The following is a 24,419-nucleotide window of genomic DNA, read 5'->3' as shown; positions in this document are numbered from 1 at the left end:
AAAAGCTATTTTAAAATCTGACATAGCGATTGCATAAAGGAGTTCTGTATCTATAATTCTTAAAATAATTGTTATGTATTTTGTCAACGTTTATGGTGAGTAATTTAGTAAATTCACCGGAAGTTTTGGGTGGGAATGCATGTTCTGAACATCACATGCAAATGTAAAAAGCTGTTTTTGGATATAAATATGAACTTGATTGAACAAAACATCCATGTATTGTATAACATAATGTCCTAGGAGTGTCATCTGATGAAGATCATCAAAGGTTAGTGCTTCATTTAGCTGTGTTTTGGGTTTATGTGACATATATGCTTGCTTGGAAATTGGCTGTGTGATTGTTTGTGGCTATGTACTCTCCTAACATAATCTAATGTTTTGCTTTCGCTGTAAAGCCTTTTTGAAATCGGACAATGGGGTTAGATTAACGAGAGTCTTGTCTTTAAAATGGTGTAAAATAGTCGTATGTTTGAAAAATTGAAATTATTGCATTTTTGAGGTTTTGTATTTCACGCCACGCTCTTCCACTGGCTGTTGAATAGAGTGGGACGGTGACGTGCCACCTAGCCCATAGAAGTTAAATGTGGTTAGGAGGGCCATACTGGACGGGCATGTTCCATCACATCAGGTAAACAATGCAACAAATATGGCAAAGATGGACATTTCTCCAAAATGTGCAGGACAAAGACATAAGTGAACGTAAATCAAGTCACAAACACACCTGCTTTACAAAATTACAATACAGACAATGACAATGAGGAAGTGTTCACTCTTACCAGCAGTACTGATAACGCGGAAATACAGTTATTAATCAATGGCCAGCCAGTTAACAAGTTAATTGACTCTGGGGCAAGCTGTAACATTGTGGGCACAGCAACATTCAATCATTTGCAGACCAAATGCAATGATTAATTGAAACTAACATCAAAGAGACTACCCATATGGTTCAACACAACCATCAGCAGTTGAGGGCCTGTTCACTGCCAACATTACAGCAGTTGTTAGTTCTGAGTCGGTCACTGCATACATTTTAGCCGTGAAAGATGCACAGACATCTGTACTGGGAAAGAAATCAGCAGTTGCTCCTGGCATTTTGCACATAGGGCCAGAGGCACACAAACTCAGTCCAAGATGATGACACAGACATTCCAAGCTGAACTTCAAGAGGAATACAAAGACTGTTTCACAGGGCTGGTAAATCTGAAAGACTTCTAGTTAAGAATTCATGTAGATGAGACTGCCACACCTGTTGCACAGCCGGTACGCAGAACCCCATTCAGTGTGTTGAAGAGAAGATGAACTAGCTAGAGGACATGGATGTTATTGAGAAAGCGAATGGACCTACACCATGGGTGTCCCCATTAGTTCTGGTACACAAGAAAACTGATGACATCAGAGTTTGTGTTGACATGCATAGAGCAAATGAAGCTGTTGTGCGGGAGAGACACCCCATCCCCACCACCTACGAGTTCCTGGAGGACATGTCAGGAGCCGTGGTCTTCTCAAAACTGGACCTAAAGCGGGGATATCATCAGATCGAGCTGAAACCTGAGTCTCGTTCCCTGACCATATTTATGACTAACACAGGTTTGTGGCGCTACAAGAGACTAATGTTCGGTCTCTCCTCTGCTGCAGAGACATCACATCACATCATGCGCCAAGTCCTACAAGGCATCGAGGGGGTCCACAACATCTCAGATGATATCACTGTGTTTGACGTTTCATGTGTTTCTCTATGGCAAAGACTTTGTAATGGTAACCGACCACAAGTCTTTAGAGAACATTTATTCTCCAAAATCCAGACCATCAGCGAGGATTGAGAGATGGGCACTGAGAATGCAGCCTTATAGATTCAAGGTTGTATACAAGCCTGGGCCTCAGAATGTAGCCGACTCACTGTCACGGTTGACTCTGAACCGTCCGGAATCTCTACACTATGGGGACGACCACTTCTATTACGTAGCCAAATACACAGTGCCATGTGCATTCACCCCACCAGAGCTGGAATAAATGTCAGCAAATGACTTAGTTCTAGCTACTCTACGAACAAGCATCAGACAGGGTGATCAGAGCACATGCGACACTGCATACCGAGGTGTTCAAGAAGAACTCTCTATTCTTGGACAGATAGTTCTATGAGACAACCGCATTATTATGCCACGAGCAGCTCAGAATCGGACTTTGATGTAAGCAGACGAAGGGCATCAAGGGATAGTAAAAACAAAACAGAGACAGCGCACAAAAGTGTGGTGACCAAACATTGATAAAGAGGTTGAACTGCTCGTGAAGTCCTGTCCAGCATGTCAAGTCAATGGCTCACCACCAATGCAGGTCCACACAGTCAGAACAGAGCTACAGTACCAGCTAAACCATGACATGTCCTAGCCATTGACATGTGTGGGCCATTCCAACAGGAGAACACCTCGAAAACAACAGACTACTACTGAAGATGGGTTGATGTGAGTATCCTAAACTGCATCACCACCGCCAATTCGCTCCTCTCAATCAGAAGAGAAGGATTGGCGCACAGAACTACAGACGTTTCTCATGGCCTACAGGAGTACGCCACACTCAGTCACAGGCCGCAGTCCAGCTGAACTGTTGTTCAACTGCCAAATTAGAACCAAACAGTCAGAGCTGTCAGCCAACATGCAACCAGGAGCTGAACCACAAGACAACGCCATTCGGCTTGGTGATGCTGAAAGGAAGGAGAAGGGCTGACAGAACGCAGACAGATTTAGGAGAGCAACTGAAAGCACAATCCAACAAGGTGACATGGTTCTGCTACAACAACCAAAGCAAAACAAGTTGTCAACTATCTTCCAAACCACAGATACTTTATTTTGAGCACTAGATAATGTTTTGTTACGTTATAATGCATAGATCTGCAGTTTGGAGTTCATAATGTTATCATAATGGTTATGACATCTGAGAAGAGGATGGATGTAGTGTATTAGCGACACCTAGTGGTGCAACACCAGCGGTGCATTATGTGTCACGTGAGGAACGGAGGGAGGCTATTCTTGGGGGACCAGGAATGAAGTACAAGTGAATGATTCTCGAGAGTCTGAGTCACGTCGATACATTACAGAGACCAACTACCAATAGGCCCACTAAATGTAACATAGTTTACAGTTTACATTTTTATGTTCACATTAATTCGCTAAAGCTCCGACCGGTTTACTAATAGAACTGTTCATAGCTGCGTGTAATTTCAGTCCATATTCGTGTACTTTAGTCCATCTGATTTGTAGGTAATGTGTAGTGTACTTCTCTCTTTCTGCTCAATTAATGACTTTCTTGTGTAATGAGTTCTCTTCTCACCAGGTTTGACCTCTCCTTTGACCCCCAGTACAGCACTGAATCCATCATCAGGTGTGTTAGTCATCTTTACCTAGTTAGCAGATAGAACCGAAACAAATAGAATTGCTTTATGTTCTCTAGGTTTTTGTATGTTTTTTATCATTAGAAATTTGCTTCATTACAAAAAAGGTGATACTTGATGAATTAAATCAACCCATTTAGATACCATCTTTTTGTATAATTAGAATGACTTTCCTTGCACCAGGTTTGACTGTGGTTTACTCATTAACCTATTCATAGCTGCTTGTACTTTCACTCTAAATTGGTGTACTTTTCTTAGATATGAAACAAATGTACATTTTTTGTCTCATAATGTTTCTTCTCCTACATCAGGTGTGTTGGTCATCTTCAGTTACCAAAACTGAAACAAATAAAGGTAGTCTATCTTACCCAGGTTTTGTTTATATATATTTTTTTTTCATCACAAATGTACACAAAGGAGGTCAAAGCTCCACAGACAGTGTTGTGAACACAAACTCTCAAAAAATAGTTTTGGTTAAGTATCCTTTTTATTAATCCCACGGCAAAAATACACTTGCCTTTTAAAACTAGCACTAATTTTGCTGATAACTACCTTGTTGAGGGAAAATGTACTTGCTACGATTGTGATATGTTGTTGTCTCACCTAGCTATCTTAAGATGAATTAACTGATGTAAGTCACTCTGGATAAGAGCATCTGCTAAATTACTTAAATGTAAAATGTTTAACTGGCTAGCTGTCTTTTCTTACACATGAAAACGTAAACATTTTCTCAGACTAATAATAATGTGGTATTCTAACACCTATCTACTATTTAAATATTTACATTTGGATTAAGAGCTAATGACCTCTTCTGATGACATCATGTCACCAAACAGCGGTGCAATTATGGCAGATAGCAGTGTGTATGGCTTCTGGAGTGGGCGTGTTCCTGATGGGATTGACAGCTGTCTATCTCTGCAGGAGGACCAGTGAGTACTTCTGATTGTGCATAACAAATAATTTGCAAACATTTTCCTTTGTCATATTAATGTAAGTGCCGTTGACAGGGCTTAATCTATCAACTCCTTTTGGTGATATTGTATAGGTTAGGCAATATCTATCAACTAAATTTGGTCATATTGTATAAGGTAGGCTATATTCAATATAATAATATGGCCTAATTTGTTTTTCAGAGAAAACCTATTCTCAGATGTAAGAATTCCCCTTGTGAATATGATGCAGATTGTATCAACCTTTAGTTCTATATTGTCCATGATGAGATGTTCTTACCACAACCTTCTTATACTTTTATGTTGTACAGACCTACAGCCAGACAGGATGATCACAGCCAAAGTTCAGTACCAGTCAAAAGTTTGGACACACCTACTCATTCCATGGTTTTTTCTTTATTTTTTACTATTTTCTACATTGTAGAATAATAGTGAAGACATCAAAACTATGAAATAACACATATGGAATCATGTAGTAACCAAAAAAGTGTTAAACAAATCAAAATATATTTTATATTTGAGATTCTTCAAAGTAGCCACACTTTGCCTTGATGACAGCTTTGCACACTCTTGGCATTCTCTCAACCAGCTTCATGAGGAATGCTTTTCCAACAGTCTTGAAGGAGTTCCAAAGAGAAGCAGGAGGGCGGACCAGAGTAATGAAGACTTTTCGTTGACAGTTTGCTAAATCACTGTGCATACCTACAAACACACACGCACACACACATACAGACACACACACATTGTATTTTAACATTTAATGCATCTTTGAGACTTCTGTCATTTTTCTTTTGAAATTGATAACTTACTATGCATAGTGTACATACATACATTGACTGTACAAAACATTAAGAACACCCCTCCCCCCAGTTTGAAGTAAGTTACTAACTAGCGTTAGGGGCATGGACTCTACAAGGTGTTGAAAGTGTTCCACAGGGATGCTGACTCCAAGGCTTCCCACAGTTGTGTCAAGTTGGATGGATGTCCTTTGGGGTGGTGGACCATTCTTGATACACATGGGAAACTGTTGAGCATGAAAAACCCAGCAGCGTTGGAGTTCTTGACACAAACCGGTGCACCTGGCACGTACTACCATACCCCGTTCAAAGGCAATTAAATATTTTGTCTTTCCCATTCACCCTCTGAGTGGCAAACATACACAATTGATGTCTCAATTGTCTCAAGGCTTAAAAATCCTTCTTTAATCGGTCTCCTCCCCTTCATCTACAATGCTTGAAGTGGATTTAACAAGTGACATCAATAAGGGATCACAGCTTTCACCAGTCGATGTCATGGAAAGAGCAGGTGTTCATAACGTTTTGAACACTCAGTGTATATACACACACGCACATACACACAGAGACACATTTTATTTTAAATGTTTTGTTTAACACCGTTTTATGAGATCAAGCGTCCAATCTATAATCTTTGTTGAAATTGAGAGCATGATAGTGTTAAAGACAAGGTGCCTACAGCAATGTTTATTATTTAAGCTTGTAAAATGACAGTTTGTCTCAGGGATCTTTATTTATTTACAAATTATATGTAATAGTCTGTTTAGCCTGGGTGCCAGTCGGTTTCTACTCTCTTGCCAACTCCTTAAGCAATTGCCATGTTTACACAATTTCATGAGGAGTTGGCAAGAGAGCATAAACAAACTGGCACCCAGGCTAGAGTCTGATTGGTGTTAATGTCAATTAAACATTTCCTATATGCATATACCCACCAACAGGTTATGGTAATAAGTCCTTGATAGCAGTGTAGCTCTAGCGTCCCTTCAGAAAGCTGTCCAGTACTCGGTCTCCCCTGTCTATGAGCCAGTATCCAGCCATGGCCGCCACTCCACCCATGAAGATGGAGGTGAAGACCATGTCTCCTTTAGCAGCCAGGGTGGCCAAAGCACAGAGCAGCACCCCAAAGAACATTTGCTGGAGAACCTCCACCTCTTCATCCTGTACGTCCTCAAACAGACCCTTCTCACCCACACCTGCAGGGAGAGAGAGAGGGAGAGAGACAGAGAGAGAGAGAGAAATTCATTTTCAACAATACTTTTCAATAGAAAGTTAATAAAAATAGACAAGATCCTGCAACGACTTAGAGGTAAAAACTACACTGATAAACTTATATCACAGTTTACTTACTTATGGAGTTGCCTGCTCCAGGTGATTTATTTTTCAAATCATATGAGCAAAACCTATTTCTGGAACACTAAGCCAGACAAGATTAAGCATGCCTATTTCTATAATGAATATCAGTTTGAGGGGCTGCAATTATTAAATATTAAAGCACTAAACCTCTCACTAAAAGCCTCACTCATACAAAAGCTTAACTTAAACCCGAACTTGTTCTCCAGTAGATTCATAAGGGTCATATCTTGTTCAACATTTTTATTTTTTCCTTAATACAGCTACTTTTTATTTAACCTTTATTTAACTAGGCAAGTCAGTTTAAGAACAAATTCTTATGTACAATGACGGCCTAGGAACATTGGGTTAAGCGCCTTGTTCAGGGGCAGAACGACATATTTTTACCTTGTCAGCAAGGGGATTTGATCTAACAACCTTTACGGTTACTGGCCCAATGCTCTAATCACTAGGCTACCTGCCACCCTATTTCTCATTTTCGGTTAACTGAAAATTAAGCCATGTTCAAAGTACATTATAACAAATATTATAGTTCAACTCAAATATTCTCATTGATTTAAAAAAATTCTTTATGGAAAAAAATATTAAAGAGGGTTTTATATTTATGATATTATGAATAGGAATGGTAGAGTTATGTCACACCTGCAGCTATTGAAAATATATGAGAAGGTTTGCTCAATCCAAAGTTACAACCAATTTATTGCAGCACTACCGCAGAAATGGAGGAGGCAAGTAGAAGGGGGAGGAAGTAGGGAACTGGTCTGTCTGACCAAAACTGGTGAAAAACATTTGCAAAAATAGAAAAATATACCAGTTTCATTTGAAGACCAAAATGTTGACAGCTGTGCCATACAGGTTGCAAAATAGCTGGGAAGACATTTTTGATTTACTGATTCCAGGGTACAAGGTGTATGAGCTGATATACATATACAAAACGATGCAAGATTCAATGCTTTGAGTTTTTCAATTTAAAGTACTGTACAAAATTCTTGCTACGAGCAAAATACTAAATATATGCGGCATACAACCATCTTAGCTCTGCAGGTTTTGCTGTTAACCCCCTAGAGTCGATGTCCGTGCTCCCGTAGAAATCTAATTAGCAACATGAAAGCACACATTTACCGGTATAAATACATTATTTTCATTGATATTTTCATTTCTATAAGCAAATTCATACTTTCTCATCTGTTGGTTGTCTAGCAATGATCAACAACCAATTTGACAAAGCTTGAAAAATGTTGAAAATAATAATGGGCAAATGTTGCACAATCCAGATGTGGAACGCTCAAGCCAGGTGCACACACCCTACACGATGTTTGACCTGATTCAGCTGTCCCAGACAAGTTTTTGAGATCAAAGACAAAATCCCCATGTCATTGTCTACTTTGGCGCGCAGCCGTCACTGAGGCTCGTTTAACGTGAGTGGGTCAGATATGCATTCTGAGGGCTACCAGTCTTGTCTTTGAGCAGTCCCAGACTTCCTGATATATTATCGGCATAAAATCTGCAGTGCTCTTGTCGTTTGAGATGTGCAACGACAAGTTTCAGAATGAGGATGAGCAATAATTTATGAGAGCTCGCCAGAGAATAATCCAGTGAATTTTGACTTTGTTTCGCATCACCCAGAATGTGTAGACTCTCGAGAAGGAGCGATGATTACTACTAATATGCGTTTGTACTTGCCTTTAATCAAAGTCAAAGCGTCAAATCGTTACAGCTCTGAAGTTCGCAAGCGATGTCATTCAATTCAAAATGTTGGCTAGACATTTCAACTCTGAATGGGAAGCGTGAATGTCTGTCTAGAGTCCGTTACATCTAACCACATCATTGTTTTTTGCGAGACAGCGTTGTATCGACAATCGTCAAGACCAAGTGTAGAATCTTGTAGTGTGTGACCACCGCCTGTGCCACATTGTTTAGTGTGCGCACCACTACGTTGTCAAGACAAAACAAACGACAGGAAAGATGGTTGTTTAATGTGAGAGGTTTAGCGATGTTAGGATTTTGAATGTTGTGTAGTGTACAACCGGCTTTAGAGACTTACCCAGAAATACTCACAGCTGCAATCGCTGTCAAAGGTGCTTTTACAAAATATTGACTCAGGGCTGTGAATACAGTACTTATCTAATGAAGATATATTTGTGTTTTACTTGTCATATTTTTGTTTTTACAAACGTTCTAGTTTTTCTTCGGCTTTGACGTTACAGAGTATGTTGTGTAAATTGTTGACAAATATCAATTTTAATCCCAATTTGTAACACAACAACATGTGGAAAAAGTCAAGGGGTGTGAATACTTTCTGAAGGCACTGTACCCACTCCATTCCTCATAATACGTTTTTTAAAAACTCTCTGCTGGGCAGGGGTGTTGGTTGAACTGGGGTGGTACTTGGTGGGCATGGGGGTGGGGTTGTGAGGAGGATGGAGGGGGGGTGTTCGGGGTACAACCGGAGTGTTTTGGGTGTTCGGTGCGGCTTCTCTTCGGTGTTCAATGTATGTTTTAAAATCTCAAAAATAAATAAATAAAATAAATACAGCTAGAGGAGAGTTGGAGATGTGTGTGTGTGTGTGTGCGTGTGTGTGTGTGTGTGTGTGTGTGTGTGTGCATGTGTTCACCACGTCAGTGCGTGGTGTAGAGAACACTTACCTCTGGGTAGCTTTTTCTGCACACAGACGTTGTTTTTGCGTGTGAAGCCTTCAGCACAGTCACAATGGAAAGAACCATCCAAATTGGTACAGATCTCATCCAGCCCTGAACACGCCAGAACCCGCTCACTGCATTCATCTATATCTGAGGGAGAGAGGGAGAGAAAATATATATGTATACTTCTGGACTAAGAATCAGACAGACTGACAGACAGACAGAGAGACAGACAAACACACACACACTCATCCTTATACATACTGTACACATTCTCATACACAAAATACGGCACTTACCTAAACACTTGGCTCCGGTTAGTCTGTAGCCAGCAGCACACTTCCTGCAGCGAGCTGGCCCAGCACCCATACAGCCTACACAGGCCTGGTCACAGCCTGGCGAAAGACCACAAACCATCTGCATCAACACATAAAACCCATACACAGTTCACAGTTCACACTAATGGGAGAGGAGATTCTGTTTCAGAGATCATAATATAATTGTACACAGCAACCTGGAGAAATCTTATGGATTCTGAATGAAATTGTATTGAACATAGAATTACACATTAAATTGAATAGGATCTCTGTGGTATTCAAGACAACTCTTATCTATACAATGAAGTTCTTGATAGTCTTATGACAACCTTTCACCTTTTTTTTATTATATAATTGGGAAACAAAAAGTTGACTTAAGGGGAAGTTAGGATTCGCCCCATAGAGTCTTTAAAATCAAATCAAATCAAATTGTATTAGTCACATGCGCCGAATACAACAGGTGTAGACCTTACAGTGAAATGCTTACTTACGAGCCCCTAACCAACAATGCAGTTTCAAAAAAATACAGATAAGAATAAGAGATAAGAGATAAAAATAACAATAGCGAGACTATATACAGGGGGGTACCGATACAGAGTCAATGTGCGGGGACACCGGTTATTTGAAGTAGTATGTGCATGTAGGTAGAGTTACTAAAGTGATTATGCACAGATGACAACAGAGAGTAGCAGTGGTGTAAAGAGTGGGTGAGGGGGAGGAGGGGCACTGCACATAGTCTGGGTAGCCATTTGACTAGATGTTCAGGAGTCTTATGGCTTGGGGGTAGAAGCTGTTTAGAAGCCTCTTGGTCCTAGACTTGGCGCTTCGGTACCGCTTGCCGTGCGGTAGCAGAGAGAACAGTCTATGACTAGGGTGGCTGGAGTCTTTGACAATTTTTAGGGCCTTCCTCTGACACCGCCTGGTATAGAGGTCCTGGACGGCAGGAAGCTTGGCCCAGTGATGTACTAGCCCTTCGCACTACCCTCTGTAGTGCTCGGCCTCCGACCGACAGCCAATCAACTTCTGATTGGCTGTTGAAGAAGAAGAAGTGATCTCTGGTAGCAGCACTGACCTTTGCACTGATAGTTGCCCTCTGTGTTGAAGCAGTAGGTGTTGGGGGGACACTGGCCCAGCTCTGTGCCACACTCATCTATGTCTTGAACACAACAGCAACAGATATTATAGCAACACAACAGAACAGGTTTTGTATAAAGTACAGCACAGTAAGATTACACATTGAAGCATTTTACATTATAAACACAAACACCAACATTTAGAAAGATATTAGATGTTGATGCATTTCTTCATTTATCTGAGACACACACACACACATAATATATCTCTCTCTCTCTCTACACACACACACACACACACACACACACACACACACACACACACACACACACACACACACACACACACACACACACACACACACACACACACACACACACACACACACACACACACACACACACACACACACACACACACACACACACACACACAGTCCCACTTACCTACACATGTGTTGTCATGGAGGGTCCAGCCTGTTCTGCACTCCAGACACAGGTCATTCTGAGGCCCTGAGCATTCCTTACAGGAGTCCGGACAGCCTCGGACCAGAACCACCTGGGACAGCACTGAGTACAGCCCTGCAGCAAGGAGGGGCCAGCCAGTCCTCATCACACCCTCCCGATCAAGCAGCCACTGAGACAGTAGGAGAGAGTGGATTGGACCACTGAGTTCTATAGGAACCAGGGGACACAGACAGGAAAGTATACAGTTCTGTATTAGGTTGAACACTTAACTTTAATCATTTAGATAATTAAAGGGCCAGTCTGCAATTGATAAATTTTTTGGACATTTAAATTAATTATACATAGGTCTATTCATTGATTGTTGTAGAATATGTAATTGCACCTTTTGGAGCCTTTTGAGTAGTGTAACTTGGTTTTATTTCACCTAATTGTAATATGATATCCATAAATTCCATTGTGACAGGGGGGATGGAAGCTTGTTGTCTGCAACAAGAAGGGGCAATTGAATGTAAGTTTCACTCCAAAAATGTAATTGTTAAAAAAATTCTAGCCCGTCTATCTATAGGTAACAGGGTTGACCTGTTAAGATCGACCAGCTCAGTTTTACACAACAAAACACTAGAAAATGGCCAAAAAGAGTAGAACCAGCTCACCAGCTTTTACACTATAGTTTCACTATTAGATGTTCGTTGTTTCTTTAGAATATTTTTTTTTAATGAGAGTTCAGTTCATGCAACAGGGTTGACCTTAAAATGAGGAACAGGTTTTCTTTTTACCCTAAAATGAATTCATAATCAACTGAAATAAATACAAATCCTCAGAAAATACTTTGTGAAAGCAACAAAATAACTACGGGTTAACAATTATGGTGAAAATGTGGATAAATGTTGTGGTTTAGTGGGTTAAAATCTTCCTAGAAGTCACAGAGGATCCACAAAAGGGACATGTCAATATCAGAATTTTTGCACTTTTAGCAAGTCTTTATTCATTTCAAAAATGTATTTATTGAATTTTCCATGTGGTCTATATTAGTGACCCGGTTCAGGAAACTAGGCATATGTCGCAAGTCATGACTTCACAGGAGAGCTGTTTGGAGGTGATTTTTTTTTTAAATATATCAAAATGCATTTTTTGGCAGAAATGTCTCCTCGAACATGTGAACTGTCATGTGCCTTAATATCAAACTTGTATACCATCTGTAAATACAGATGAAATTGTTAGATTATGAGCCTAGTTGGTTTAGCCACAGAAGAAGTGAGCAACCTTCCCGCTAGCCATGATTGGCTGAGATATTGAGTGGGCTGGACATGCCGAGAGATGAGTTTGGATTGGTCTGCCATATAGCACGCATCTGTCTATTGGAGCTTGTCAGTATGGCTAGGTAATCATGTTAAACACGGCTTTTTTTCAAATGTATCGCATCGTAAAACTGCATAAACCTAATGTCAAGTGAAAGTGTACTGTTGGCTAGCTAACGTTATGTGTATGCTCTCCACTTTCTGGAGTACCGAGTTTTGAAATCAGTGGAATTCGAGTATGATAGCTAAGAATATGGAGAAAACACCAGTTTGGATTATGTCGTCAAACTAAGGGCAACTATGCATGGCATCAGACAGGAGATGCGTCCAAACATGATGTATACTGGTAAGATTTGCTTACGTTTACATTTTAGTCATTTAGCAGACGCTCTTATCCAGAGCGACTTACTGTAGTGAATGCATACATTACATACAATTTCATACTTTTTTTTTTTCTGTGCTGGCCCCCCGTGGGAATCGAACCCACAACCCTGGCGTTGCAAACACCATGCTCTACCAACTGAGCTACAGGGAAGGCTGCTTGGCTAGTTATAGCCATAGAATCTGGTTGGTTAGCTACCTGCAGATTCATGCAGGGTAGTAACGCCATGAGTTGTGATTATGGTCCATTGTTTAGCTAGCTAGCTAGCTACATGTCTTAACAAAAGACTCCACTCTAATTTTGACAAACTATTTTCATTTCAAGTTAGTGTCCTGTTAGCTAACTAGCTAACGTTAGCTGGCTGGCTGGATTCAGTGTTTACCTCGCTAGTTATCTAGCTATATTTCTCAACAAAAGACTCTCGTCTTAGTGTGCCAGAGCGCAGAATAACTGATACCATTTTTTATGCTCAACACCCGTTGAATATGTCCGGTCTCAGTAAACGTCGCAACAAAGCGTAATTCAATTGTTGCCAGCAGCACAGTTACAGTCACCAACGCTCTGGATAACATGAAAACTGCCTAACCAGCTCTGCTAGGGGGAGTAAAATGGTCAGAGTGGGGTGTTCTCTCATTATGTGTCTGGAAGTAGCTAGCCAATGTTAGCCAGTTAGCTTGGGTGCTTGTCTGTCGTTGTGAGGTCAGAGCTTTCGGAACAACCCTACTTATTGGCCAGAGCGTCCAGTGTGCGCTCTGAAAGCAAAACGCTCTGAATTTACGAACGGACAATCTGACAGCATAGTTGCAGTCACCAACGCTCTGGATAACATAACAGCGTAACCAGCTCTGCTAGGACGAGTAATGTTCAGTGAGTTGTTCTCTCTCTCTTAGATGTCTGGAAGTAGCTGGCAAGTTTGTACAGCATGCTTGGATCAAACCTTAAAGAGATAGGTGGGGCAAAGGCTTAAGAGGGTGTGAACAATGCTGAATGGCTATAGACAAAGAAGGGCTCTCCAATGGTAGTACCAAAACATTGAAAGGCGATTTTCTCAAAAGTGAGTTTACAAGTTGATCAACTTTCAAAGCAGAATTACTTTCCCATTGTTTCCTCAAATGCAGTGTATGAAATACAATTTTGTAGCTCTGTCTCTAGTTTTATCCAATGTGAAAAACAGAAATTCAAATGATGCTACATAAGATATAATCCAGGTGGTGAGTCACATTAAAGGGCACTTAATTTAATATAAAGGCTTTTAAAACCAATCAATCAAAAGTATTTATAAAGCCCTTTTTACATCAGCAGATGTCACAAAGTGCTACACAAAAACCCAGCCTAAAACCCCAAACAGCAAGTAATGCAGATGTAGAAGCACGGTGTCAAGGAAAAACTCCCTAGAAAGGCAGGAACCTAGGAAGAAACCTAGAGAAGGAACCAGACTCTGAGGGGTGGCCAGTCCTTTTCTGTCTGTTCCGGGTGGAGATAGTACATGGCCATTAAGGCCAGATTGTTCTTCAAGATGTTCAAACGCTCATAGACGACCAGCAGGGTCATTCAGAGGTTGAGACAGCAGGTGCGGAAGAGAGAGAGAGAGAGTCAGAAACAGCAGGTCCGCGACAAGGTACTGTAGCACGTCCGGTGAACAGGTCAGGGTTCCATAGCCAGTAGGTCCGATGACTGAGTGTAATCTGGCCCAGGGGTGCGAAGGTGAACAGCAAGGCACTGGAGAGACGAACCGCCCTTGCTGTCTCTGCCTCGCCGGCTCACCTCTCTCCACTGTAACTCAACCCCCTCAAGTGACGCACCCCTCCTAGGGACGGCATGGAAGAGCACTAGTAGGCCCATGACTCAGCCCCCGTAATAGGGTCAGAGGAAGAGAATCCCAGTGGAGAGAGGTGAGCCGGCCAGGCAGAGACAGCAAGGGCTGTTCGTCTCTCCAGTGCCTTGCCATTCACCTGTATATGGCCCAGAAGGCCTGTAAACAGTAGCTATAAAAAGTGATTGAGTAGGCTGCATATATTTGACTAGAAGCTAAAAATACAAAAACGCAGTCATCTTTTTGGGGGGTAAATGGAAATGTTCTGTCTTAAATGTTAGCAACACCGCTGCCTTTACGGGATACGCAGGGGATATGGTCACTAGTGTAACCAGGAGGAGAGGCCTCATTTAACACAGTAAATTCATCAGACTTGAGCCATGTTTCAGTCAGGCCAATCACATCAAGATTATGATCAGTGATTAGTTAATTGACTATGACTGCCTTGGAAGTGAGGGATCTAACATTAATTAGTCCTATTTTGAGATGTGAGAGATCACAATCGCTTTCAATAATGACAGGAATGGAGGAGGTCTTTATTCCAGTGAGATTGCTAAGGAGAACACCGCCATGTTTAGTTTTGCTCAACCTAGATCGAGGCACAGAAACGGTTTCAATGGGGATAGCTGAGCTGACTAAACTGACTGTGCCTGTGGCAGACACCACTAACCTGGCACCCTATCTCATTGTGGAGCTAGAGGAGTTTGAGCCCTGTCTATGTTGATAGATAAAATGAAAGCACCCCTCCAGCTAAAATGGAGTCCGGCACTCCTCAGCAGGCCAGGCTTGGTCCTGTTTGTGGGTGAGTCCCAGAAAAAGGGCCAATTGTCTACAAATTCTATATTTTGGGAGGGGCAGAAAACATGTTGAGACTCTGCTGTAGAGCTCATCACCCCCCTTAACTGGGAGGACGCCAGAGACATTTACTTGAAGCTGACACATCTTTTTTTATCAAATTTAAACGCCGAGGCTATGTTGCGCTTGGTAACCTCTGACTGTTTCATCCTAACATCGTTGGTGCCGACGTGGATAACAATATCGCTATACTCTCTACACTCGCCAGTTTTAGCCTTAGCCAGCACCATCTTCAGATTAGCCTTAACGTCGGTAGCCCTGTCCCCTGGTAAACAGTGTATGATCGCTGGATGACTTTTTTAAAGTCTAATATTGCGGGTAATGGAGTCGCCAATGACTAGGGTTTTCCATTTGTCAGAGCTAATGGTTGGAGGCTTCGGCGGTTGAAAGTTTCTGTCGGCTGAGCATGGACTGTGCGGGGGGTATTTAAAGTAATATCTGTACTTTTTCAGATAACAAGCTGTTTCATCCTTTCCTACACTTAAATGACCCTTGCCTTATGATTGCATTTGAAGCTGGGCTTTCAACACGGCTATCCTCACCATAAGGCGATAGTTCTGTATATTATGATTGCAGCGACTGCAATTAGATGGCGTAGTGTTAATGTTACTACTTAGCTTTTTCGGCTGGTGGAGGTCCTGTACAAACATGTCCAGATAAAGCATCCGGGGTGAAATAGTTGAATGAAAAAAGTTGAGCAAGGGAAAAACTGTTTTGTTCATAAATGTGTTCATAAATGTGTTAAATGCAGATTTAAGTTCAATCTGAAAAGTTTGGCAGGTAGCCAAGTACCATCAAACAGCACAGCAGCATGAAGACAAGTCCGGAACTTGTGACACAATTTCTACTTAAAAAATCAAAGGGAAACAAAAGGCACTCATTTCCTGGAACGACCCCTAATTTTAATGCCTCATGAGTTCAAGACTCTATTCAATCTTTATCACTGAAGCATTAGAGATTGTGCGATAGAAATGTAAAGTTGATTTCTGATTGAGCCTCTGCTGCAGAGGATAAGTTCATTAGTTACCAGCCTCAGAAATTGCAGCCTAAATAAATGCTTCGCAGATTTCAAGTAACAGACACATCTCAGCATCAACAGTTCAGAGGAGACTGTGTGAATCAGGCCTTCATGGTCGAATTGCTGCAAAGAAACCACTAAGAAAGGACACCAATAAGAAGAAGAGACTTGCTTGGACCAAGAAACACGCGCAATGGACATTAGACCGGTGGAAATTTGTCCTTTCGTCTGGAGTCCAAATTGGAGATTTCTGGTTTCAACCGCTGTGTCTTTGTGAGACGCGGTGTGGGTGAACGGATGATCTCCACATGTGTGGTTCCCACTGTAAAGCATGGAGGAGGAGGTGTTATGGTGAGGGGGTGCATTGCTGGTGACACTGTCTGTGATTTATTTAGAATTCAAGGCACACTTAACCAGAATGGCAACCACAGCGTTCTGCAGCAATATGTCATCCCATCTGGTTTGGGCTTAGTGGGACTATCATTTGTTTTTCAACAGGACAATGACCCAACACACCTCCAGGCTGTGTAAGGGCTATTTTACCAAGAAGAAGAGTGATGGAGTGCTGCATCAGATGACCTGGCTTCTATAATCCCCCAAACTCAACCCAATTGAGATGGTTTGGGATGAGTCGGACCGCAGAGTAAAGGAAAACCAGCCAACAAGTGCTCAGCATATGTGGGATCTCCTTCAAGACTGTTGGAAAAGCATTCCAGCTGAAGCTGGTTGAGAGAATGCCAAGAGTGTGCAAAGCTGTTATCAAGGCAAAGGGTGGCTACTTTGAAGAATCTGAAATATAAAATATATTTTAATTTGTTTAACACTTTTTTGGTTACTACATAATTCCATGTGTGTTATTTCATAGTTGTGATGTCTTCACTATTATTCTACAATGTAGAAAATAGTAAAAATAAAGAAAAACCCTTGAATGAGTAGGTCTTCCTAAAACTTTGAACCGTTAGTGTATGTCTATGAATTTCAAATCAAAATCAAATCATATTGTATTTGTCACATGCGCCGAATACAACAGGTGTAGACCTTACAGTGAAACACTTACTTACCAATCCTTAACCAACAATGCTTTAAGAAGTTTTAAGAAATATAAAGTAACAAATAATTAAACATCAGCAGTAGAATAACAATAGCGAGGCTATACAGGGGGTACCGGTACAGAGTCAATGTGCGTGTTAGTCGAGGTAATTGAGGTAATATGTACATGTAGGTACGGTTAAAGTGACTATGCATAGATAATAAACAGAGAGTAGCAGCAGAGTAAAAGAGGGGTCTGGGAGGCCCTTTGATTAGCTGTTCAGGAGTCTTATGGCTTGGGCGTAGAGCTGTTAAGAAGCCTTTTGGACCTAAACATGGCTCTCCGGTACCGCTTGCCGTGCGGTAGCAGAGAGAACAGTCTATGACTTGGGTGGCTGGAGTCTTTGACCATTTTTAGGGCCTTCCTCTGACACCACCTTGAATCGAAGGTCCTGGATGGCAGGAAGCTTGGCCCTAGTGATGTACTGGGCCATATGCACTACCCTCTGTAGTACCTTGCGGTCGGAGGCTGAGCAGTTGCCGTACCAGGCAGTGATGCAACCAGTCAGGATGCTGTAGAACCTTTTGAGGATCTGAGGACTCATGACAAATCTTTTCAGTCTCCTGAGGAAGAATAGATTTTGTTGTGCCCTCTTCACGTTTGTCTTAGGGTGTTTGGACCAAGATAGTTTGTTGGTGATGTGGACACCAAGGAACTTGAAGCTCTCAACCTGCTCCACTACAGCCCCGTCGATGAGAATGGGGGCGTGCTCAGTCCTCCTTTTCCTGTTGTCCACAATCATCTCCTTTGTCTTGATCACATTGAGGGAGAGGTTGTTGTCTTGGCACCACACTGACAGGTCTCTGACCTCCTCCCTATAGGCTGTCTCGTCGTTGTCGGTGATCAGGCCTACAACTGTTGTGTCATCAGCAAATTTAATAATGGTGTTGGAGTCGTGCCTGGCCGTGCAGTCATGAGTGAACAGGGAGTACAGGAGGGGACTGAGCACACACCCCTCAGGGGCCCTCGTGTTGAGGATCAGTGTGGCAGATGTGTTGTTACCTACCCTTACCACCTGGGGGCGGCCCGTCAGGAAGTCTAGGATCCAGTTGCAGAGGGAGGTGTTTAGTCCCAAGGTCCTTAGTTTAGTGATGAGCTTTGAGGATACTATGATGTTGAATGCTGAGCTGTAGTCAATGAATAACATTCTCACATAGGTGTTCCTTTTGTCCAGATGGGAAAGGGCAGTGTTGAGTGCAATATAGCTGGCATCATCTGTGGATCTGTTGGGGCAGTATCCAAATTGGAGTGGACCTAAGGTTTCTGGGATTATGGTGTTGATGTGAGCCATGACCAGCCTTTCAAAGCACTTCATGGCTACTGACATGAGTGCTGCTAGTCGGTAGTCATTTAGGCAGGTTACCTTAGTGGTCTTGGGCACAGGGACAATGGTGGTCTGCTTGAAACATGTTGGTATTACAGACTCAGTCAAGAACAGGTTGAAAATGTCAGTGAAGACACTTGCCAGTTGGTCAGCACATGCTCGGAGTACACGTCCTGGTAATCCATCTGGCCCTGCGGCCTTGTGAATGTTGACCTGTTTAAAGGTCTTACTCACATCGGCTAGGGAGAGCGTGATCACCCAGTCATCTGGAACAACTGATGCTCTAATGCATGTTTCAGTGTTACTTGCCTCAAAGCGAGCATCAAAGTAATTTAGCTTGTCTGGGAGGCTCGTGTCAATGGGCAGCTCGTGGCTTTGCTTCCCTTTGTAGTCAGTAATAGTTTGCAAGCCCTGCCACATCCGACGAGCGTTGGAGCCGGTGTAGTACGATTCAATCTTAGTCCTGTATTGACGCTTTGCCTGTTTGATGGTTAGTTGGAGGGCATAGCGGGATTTCTTATAAGCTTCCGGGTTAGAGTCCCGCTCCTTGATAGCAGCAGATCCACCCTTTATTTTAGTGAGTATGTTGCCTGTAATCCATGGCTACTGGTTGGGGTATGTACGTACGAATTTGAGAGTGGTAACATTGTTTTACTGCAGATTTCCCCTCTAAAGTGGAGTTATTGCTTTTTTTTATTTGAATTCAATTAATGTTACTGTAGATCAGGGTTGGATAGGTTACTTTCTAAATGTAATCCATTACAGTTACTAGTTACCTTTCCAAAATTGTAATTAGTAACATAATCTGATTACTTTCCCCTTCAGAGGCATTAGAAGAAGACAAGAAGCATCCATCAAATGCACTTGGTGTGTCATATTGGTCTTTGACTTATGGTTAGACTTGCTCAGGTGGAACAAACTTAGGGCCCGATTCAATCAGATCTGCTTTAGCCCACATAGCTGATGTTTTCGCGGTGTCAGAGGTGGAACTGCATTAGAGCTGTCAAATCCACAAGCGGCTCCTGGCATTATACCTAAAGTGGACATTGCCATTGGCTGCTAGTAACTGAAAGGTCGTTGGTTTGAATTCCTGAGCTGGCAAGGTGGAAAAATCCTCCGTTCTGCCCTTGAGCAAGGAACTTAACACCCCAACAACACCTGCTCCCAAGGCACCGATGACATGGACATCGATTAAGGCAGCCCCCCCCCCACCCCCGCACCTCTCTGATTCAGAGAGGTTGGGTTAAATGCAGAAGACAACAGACTCGGTATCCCCTTTACTTTCCCACATAAATCCCATACAGCCTTGTTTACAAGTTTGAAAACTGGAATGTGAGACATAATCTACACATCGATTAGGCTGATAGAAATCCTCAGTATTTTGTTTAATGATTTTCAATTTGAGAGTCATTATTTTTTATATAGCCCATACTTTCTCGTTTCTGAGTTTCTATCAAGTGGGAGGGGGGTGGCTTCGTGATGATCACAAGAGCAGTTGATCACCGATTTGATAGCTCCAACTCAGAGCACTGCACAGGCATGAATTTTAAGCCCGAGCCCTACCCATGCCCCCAAAGCTCAGGCCCTACCCTACCCCGGATCGATTGCTTCTGCCAAATTTAAGGCCGGCCCTGCCCGAAACCCAAAATAACTGCCTCCTTAGTAAATCTATTAGCTGCTTCTCTCTGTCTGTCACTCGCTCCTTGCGCACAGCTTGCTCTGTTTATTGTGGCTCTGAGTCTGAGTAACCATGGTAATTGCTCTTCTTGTGTTGCTCTGCTCAATGAAAAGACATGAGAGAGCAGTTAGCTGTTAGCTACTTTTCATCACTCTAAACTCTGACAAAACTCAAGGAACATGATTATTTTCTGTAAAATAATCTCTCCTGTTTTATATTTGATGAGATTGGAGCACATCTGACACAATGTTATGATATTACCCAGATATGACTGTACTGTGCAGCAGAGCACGAGCAAATGGCTCAACTTCAACATTTTTGTGATCAATTTAGTGATACCTGAGGCCTGCCCGTACCCTAGTTACTGATGGAAAAACAGGCCCTAACCCGCCCTAACCCGATGTATAATGTCAGAGTCCGTCGGGCTCGGATCCGGTAGCCGAGCTCTATTCTACCTCCCATACTGCCAAAACATCAGCTATGCGGTTGTCGGCTATCGCCCTTAAACACTTGAACTGATTGAATCTAGGCCTTAAAGGGGCAATCTGCAGTTGCTACATCCATTTTTGGACTTGTGAGTTAATGATATGTACCCATTGATTCTTGAAGAATACATCTTATAAATGCCTCATGAACTAAGTTCAACTGTCGTACTCCATAAGAACCCAAAATATTAAATTGTTTTACTCCAATGTTTGTAAGTAAAAGTAAATGTAAACAAACACTGTATGGCCTAAAAACAAAACTAAAACTATCATTTTGATATCATGGATGGTCAGCCTTTGCATTAATTTATATGTATATATTTTTTCTTATTTTACCAGGTAAGTTGACTGAGAACACATTCTCATTTACAGCAACGACCTACGTAATAATTACAGGGGAGAGGAGGGGGGATGAATGAGCCAATTGGAATGAGTCAATTCATAGCTCTGTCTATCAAATTGAGAGTGGTTACATTTCTCCAGCACCATCCCTCAGCTTTTTACCAAAACAGGCACAGGGAGTTCAGTTTGTTATTGTTTCGACTGCTGATTGGCACTTTATATTTGCACCTTTTTTCAATGCTGAATTGAATGTAATTGAGAAAACTGAAAGTGTCATAATGTATTGTTTAGCAAACATCCTTTCTGAATTTAAAAGTATCCAAGAAGAAATCATCTACTTTTTCCAAAAGTACATGTAATCAGTTACTCCCCAACCCTGCTGTAGAAAGTATAATGAGTGTTATTGTCAGTAACCACAAACAACTAAGGAAAATAGCGCCATGCAATTCTGTGCAACTTGACAACACTGTAGATCACATGGACTATTTTTTGTAAATTACCTTGAAAAGTTCACACTATATTTACCTCTAAGTATTTCGACGCTGAGCGGGAACAGCAAACGGTTTTGTCCGAAGGCACCCTTCAAAGGAATGACTGAACTGTGCAAGTCTGTGTGGGACCGCAGTCTTTCTACTCTGTTGATTTCAGCTGTCGTCGTTCTTGTTGCTCATCGGTTCTGGTCTGCGCTCAGACAGGCTAGCCCTTGACCAATCACAACCTCTTGAGGGGCAAAAGGGTCCGGGACTACTGTACAAGTCGGTCAATCAGAGCACCAAGCGCACCACCACACAAAGAGGCAATGTTATTTATAACTGCGTGAGCGGAGGGCTGCATTCTGTCCTTTGTGGGACCCCCCACCCCGCGGCTGTTTCCCATGGATATTTGTTGTCTGTCACTTCTGTAAAGTTTTTTAAAACTAAAAGTACTATTTGTTTGTGTCGAAATACATGTATTTTTCATCTTGCACATAGAAAAATAGAATATATTATACATTACATGATAGAGATATTGTTTTGGTCAAAAGTCATTTAGGTCATTTACATAGGCTTACACCAATGCATAAACAGATAAGAAGGAGCATGGCATTTAGGTTTGTCCTATTTTGATCCAGCTAATATTTCAAAGAGTAAGATAAAGAACAATTGTTGAACATTCTATGTAGGAGGGACCAGGTAACAAAGTAACACTATTTATACCATTAGGAATAACTTAGAAAGCTGTTATTCAATGTGCTAATGCTTGGTTATCTACATGCCGAGGAAGTTTTGCTTAAATCCATAAATGATTTTGTGTTGTATTTACAGAAAATATATTTTTCAGGTCAAATTCTAAATATTCTTGCCTCTTCTCTTTCTTGATTATTGACCTGCAGAACATTCCCCATGTATCTTATCATATATACTTTTTATCATTAAAAATGTATTTTGATTGGTATAGTTGATGACAATAATTAATTATGCAACCAAAATAATGTACAACTCTAGATTTCTTACATACTCATTATTATTGTTATTATTTAATTTCTTCGGCTTGCTCTATAGCCCTTAAATGATTTAAGCTATTAACACGAAACCAACTTCCAGATGTGCAGAATACTCCAACTTAGATTGTTGAGAAAATATTTTTTATAGCATTTATCATTTTTAACTGTAACAATCTTGAAATTATCTCCCAATGCATTTCAACGGGGGAAAATGGTACTTAGACTTGAATGGTAAAAAAAATCTAAATGTGATGCTTATCTCCTCTTACACCATTTAAGCTATCAACGCCAAACCAACGTCGACATGCGCAAACTGACCCTACTTAAATTGATTGGATTTCAAATTTTGATCATTTATACTTTTTGAAATATAACCGTTTTAAATGTTAATAAAAGCTCCATAGCCTTTTATACTTTTTAAACTATAAGTATTTAACATTTACTTAAAGAACATGGGTTCGAATTAGTACCACAGTAATACAGTGGTGGGTATTTAAAATGGTCTTCCTCCTAGGCCATTTAAGCTATAAGACCAACTGTAAAACATTCAGGGCATCCTAAACTTCAAATGATTTAAGATCTTTATCAATTATTACTATGTGAATGTGTATAAATTAAGATAAAATAGCTCACCAACAGTAACTCTTAAACCGTTCAAATTAGAGACACCAAACCAACTTTCACATGTTCAGGCTATCCTAATATCCAATTCTATAATGTTAAAAAATGTATTATAACTATTTACAGTTGCATATATTTGCATAAAATAACTCAACAACAGTGATTATTGAACCGTTCAAGCTAGTTACATCAAACTAACTTTGTCATGTTCAGGCTATACTAAATTTAAATTCTTTAAAACTTGTATGAACTATAATTCCATTCATGTGCATAAATTAGCATAAATTAACTCACCAACAGTAACTCTTGAAACATTCACACTATAGACACCAAGCCAACTTTCACATGTTCAGGCTATCCTTACTTCAAATTCTTAAATCATTTTTACAACTTTAGCTGTATACATTTCCATACATTGGCATAAAATAACCCACCAACAGTAACTCTTGATCCGTTCAAGCTAGAGACACCAAACCAACTTTCACATGTTCAGCCTATCCTATCCTACCAATCAATCGGTCATTCACAAGCTAGCATGCACACCACATTTTCTTCAGGATATGTACTTCTCTAGTTATAGTTGTATTTTCACACAAGACTCAGATTAGACTCTAGATTTGTAAAAACAGAGTAGCCAAAGTTTATACATTTTATATAAAATACGTTTAGCAGTCAAAAGTGTGTATTTTACTTTTTTTCTAGGGCATAATCTCAGTTGTACTGGCAAACTTGATGAAAATAAGTTACATTTTACCACATTATGTGAATGTGTCTAAATACCATATAAAATACCACTGAATTGGATGTAAGGCGTTAATATGACATGGTCAAAGGAAAATATTTTTGGTCAATTTAGTGTTGCAATTTTCATCCAAATATCAGTTTCAAATCAGATATTATTCAATTACCCCTTATTTTGAAAATTGAAAACAGTGATACAATGAACCCGCAGCCTGTTACAATTAACCCTGTGAGAAGTGAGAAATACAAGAGCGACATTTCACTTCCACCACTTTTGGTTGAATTGTAAACAACTGGTTTGTCCTAGGAACA

General features: G+C 41.0%; 1 protein-coding gene across 2 annotated transcripts; it reads right to left on the bottom strand.

Moving 5' to 3' along the window:
* Positions 1–4,719: 4,719 nt before the first annotated feature.
* Positions 4,720–22,109, bottom strand: creld1a (CRELD disulfide isomerase 1a). Of its 2 annotated transcripts, none has more exons than XM_029776094.1 (7): positions 21,788–22,109; positions 10,957–11,146; positions 10,509–10,592; positions 9,419–9,514; positions 9,126–9,269; positions 6,062–6,322; positions 4,720–5,037 (listed from the first exon to the last, which is right to left on the bottom strand). In XM_029776094.1, the coding sequence occupies exons 2-6, from the start codon at positions 11,120–11,122 to the stop codon at positions 6,102–6,104; spliced, it is 711 nt and encodes a 236-aa protein (XP_029631954.1). In that variant the 5' UTR covers positions 11,123–11,146; positions 21,788–22,109; the 3' UTR covers positions 4,720–5,037; positions 6,062–6,101. The 2 variants fall into 2 exon arrangements, with proteins under 2 accessions (XP_029631954.1, XP_029631953.1); XM_029776093.1 differs by having other exon boundaries at positions 10,957–11,184; positions 21,788–22,106.
* Positions 22,110–24,419: the final 2,310 nt, after the last annotated feature.

The sequence above is a fragment of the Salmo trutta genome, chromosome 14 (genome assembly GCF_901001165.1).
Source record: "Salmo trutta chromosome 14, fSalTru1.1, whole genome shotgun sequence".
NCBI lineage: Eukaryota > Metazoa > Chordata > Actinopteri > Salmoniformes > Salmonidae > Salmo > Salmo trutta.
The sequence above is the reverse complement of the archived record's forward strand: the minus strand, read 5'-3'. Positions and strand labels throughout refer to the sequence as shown.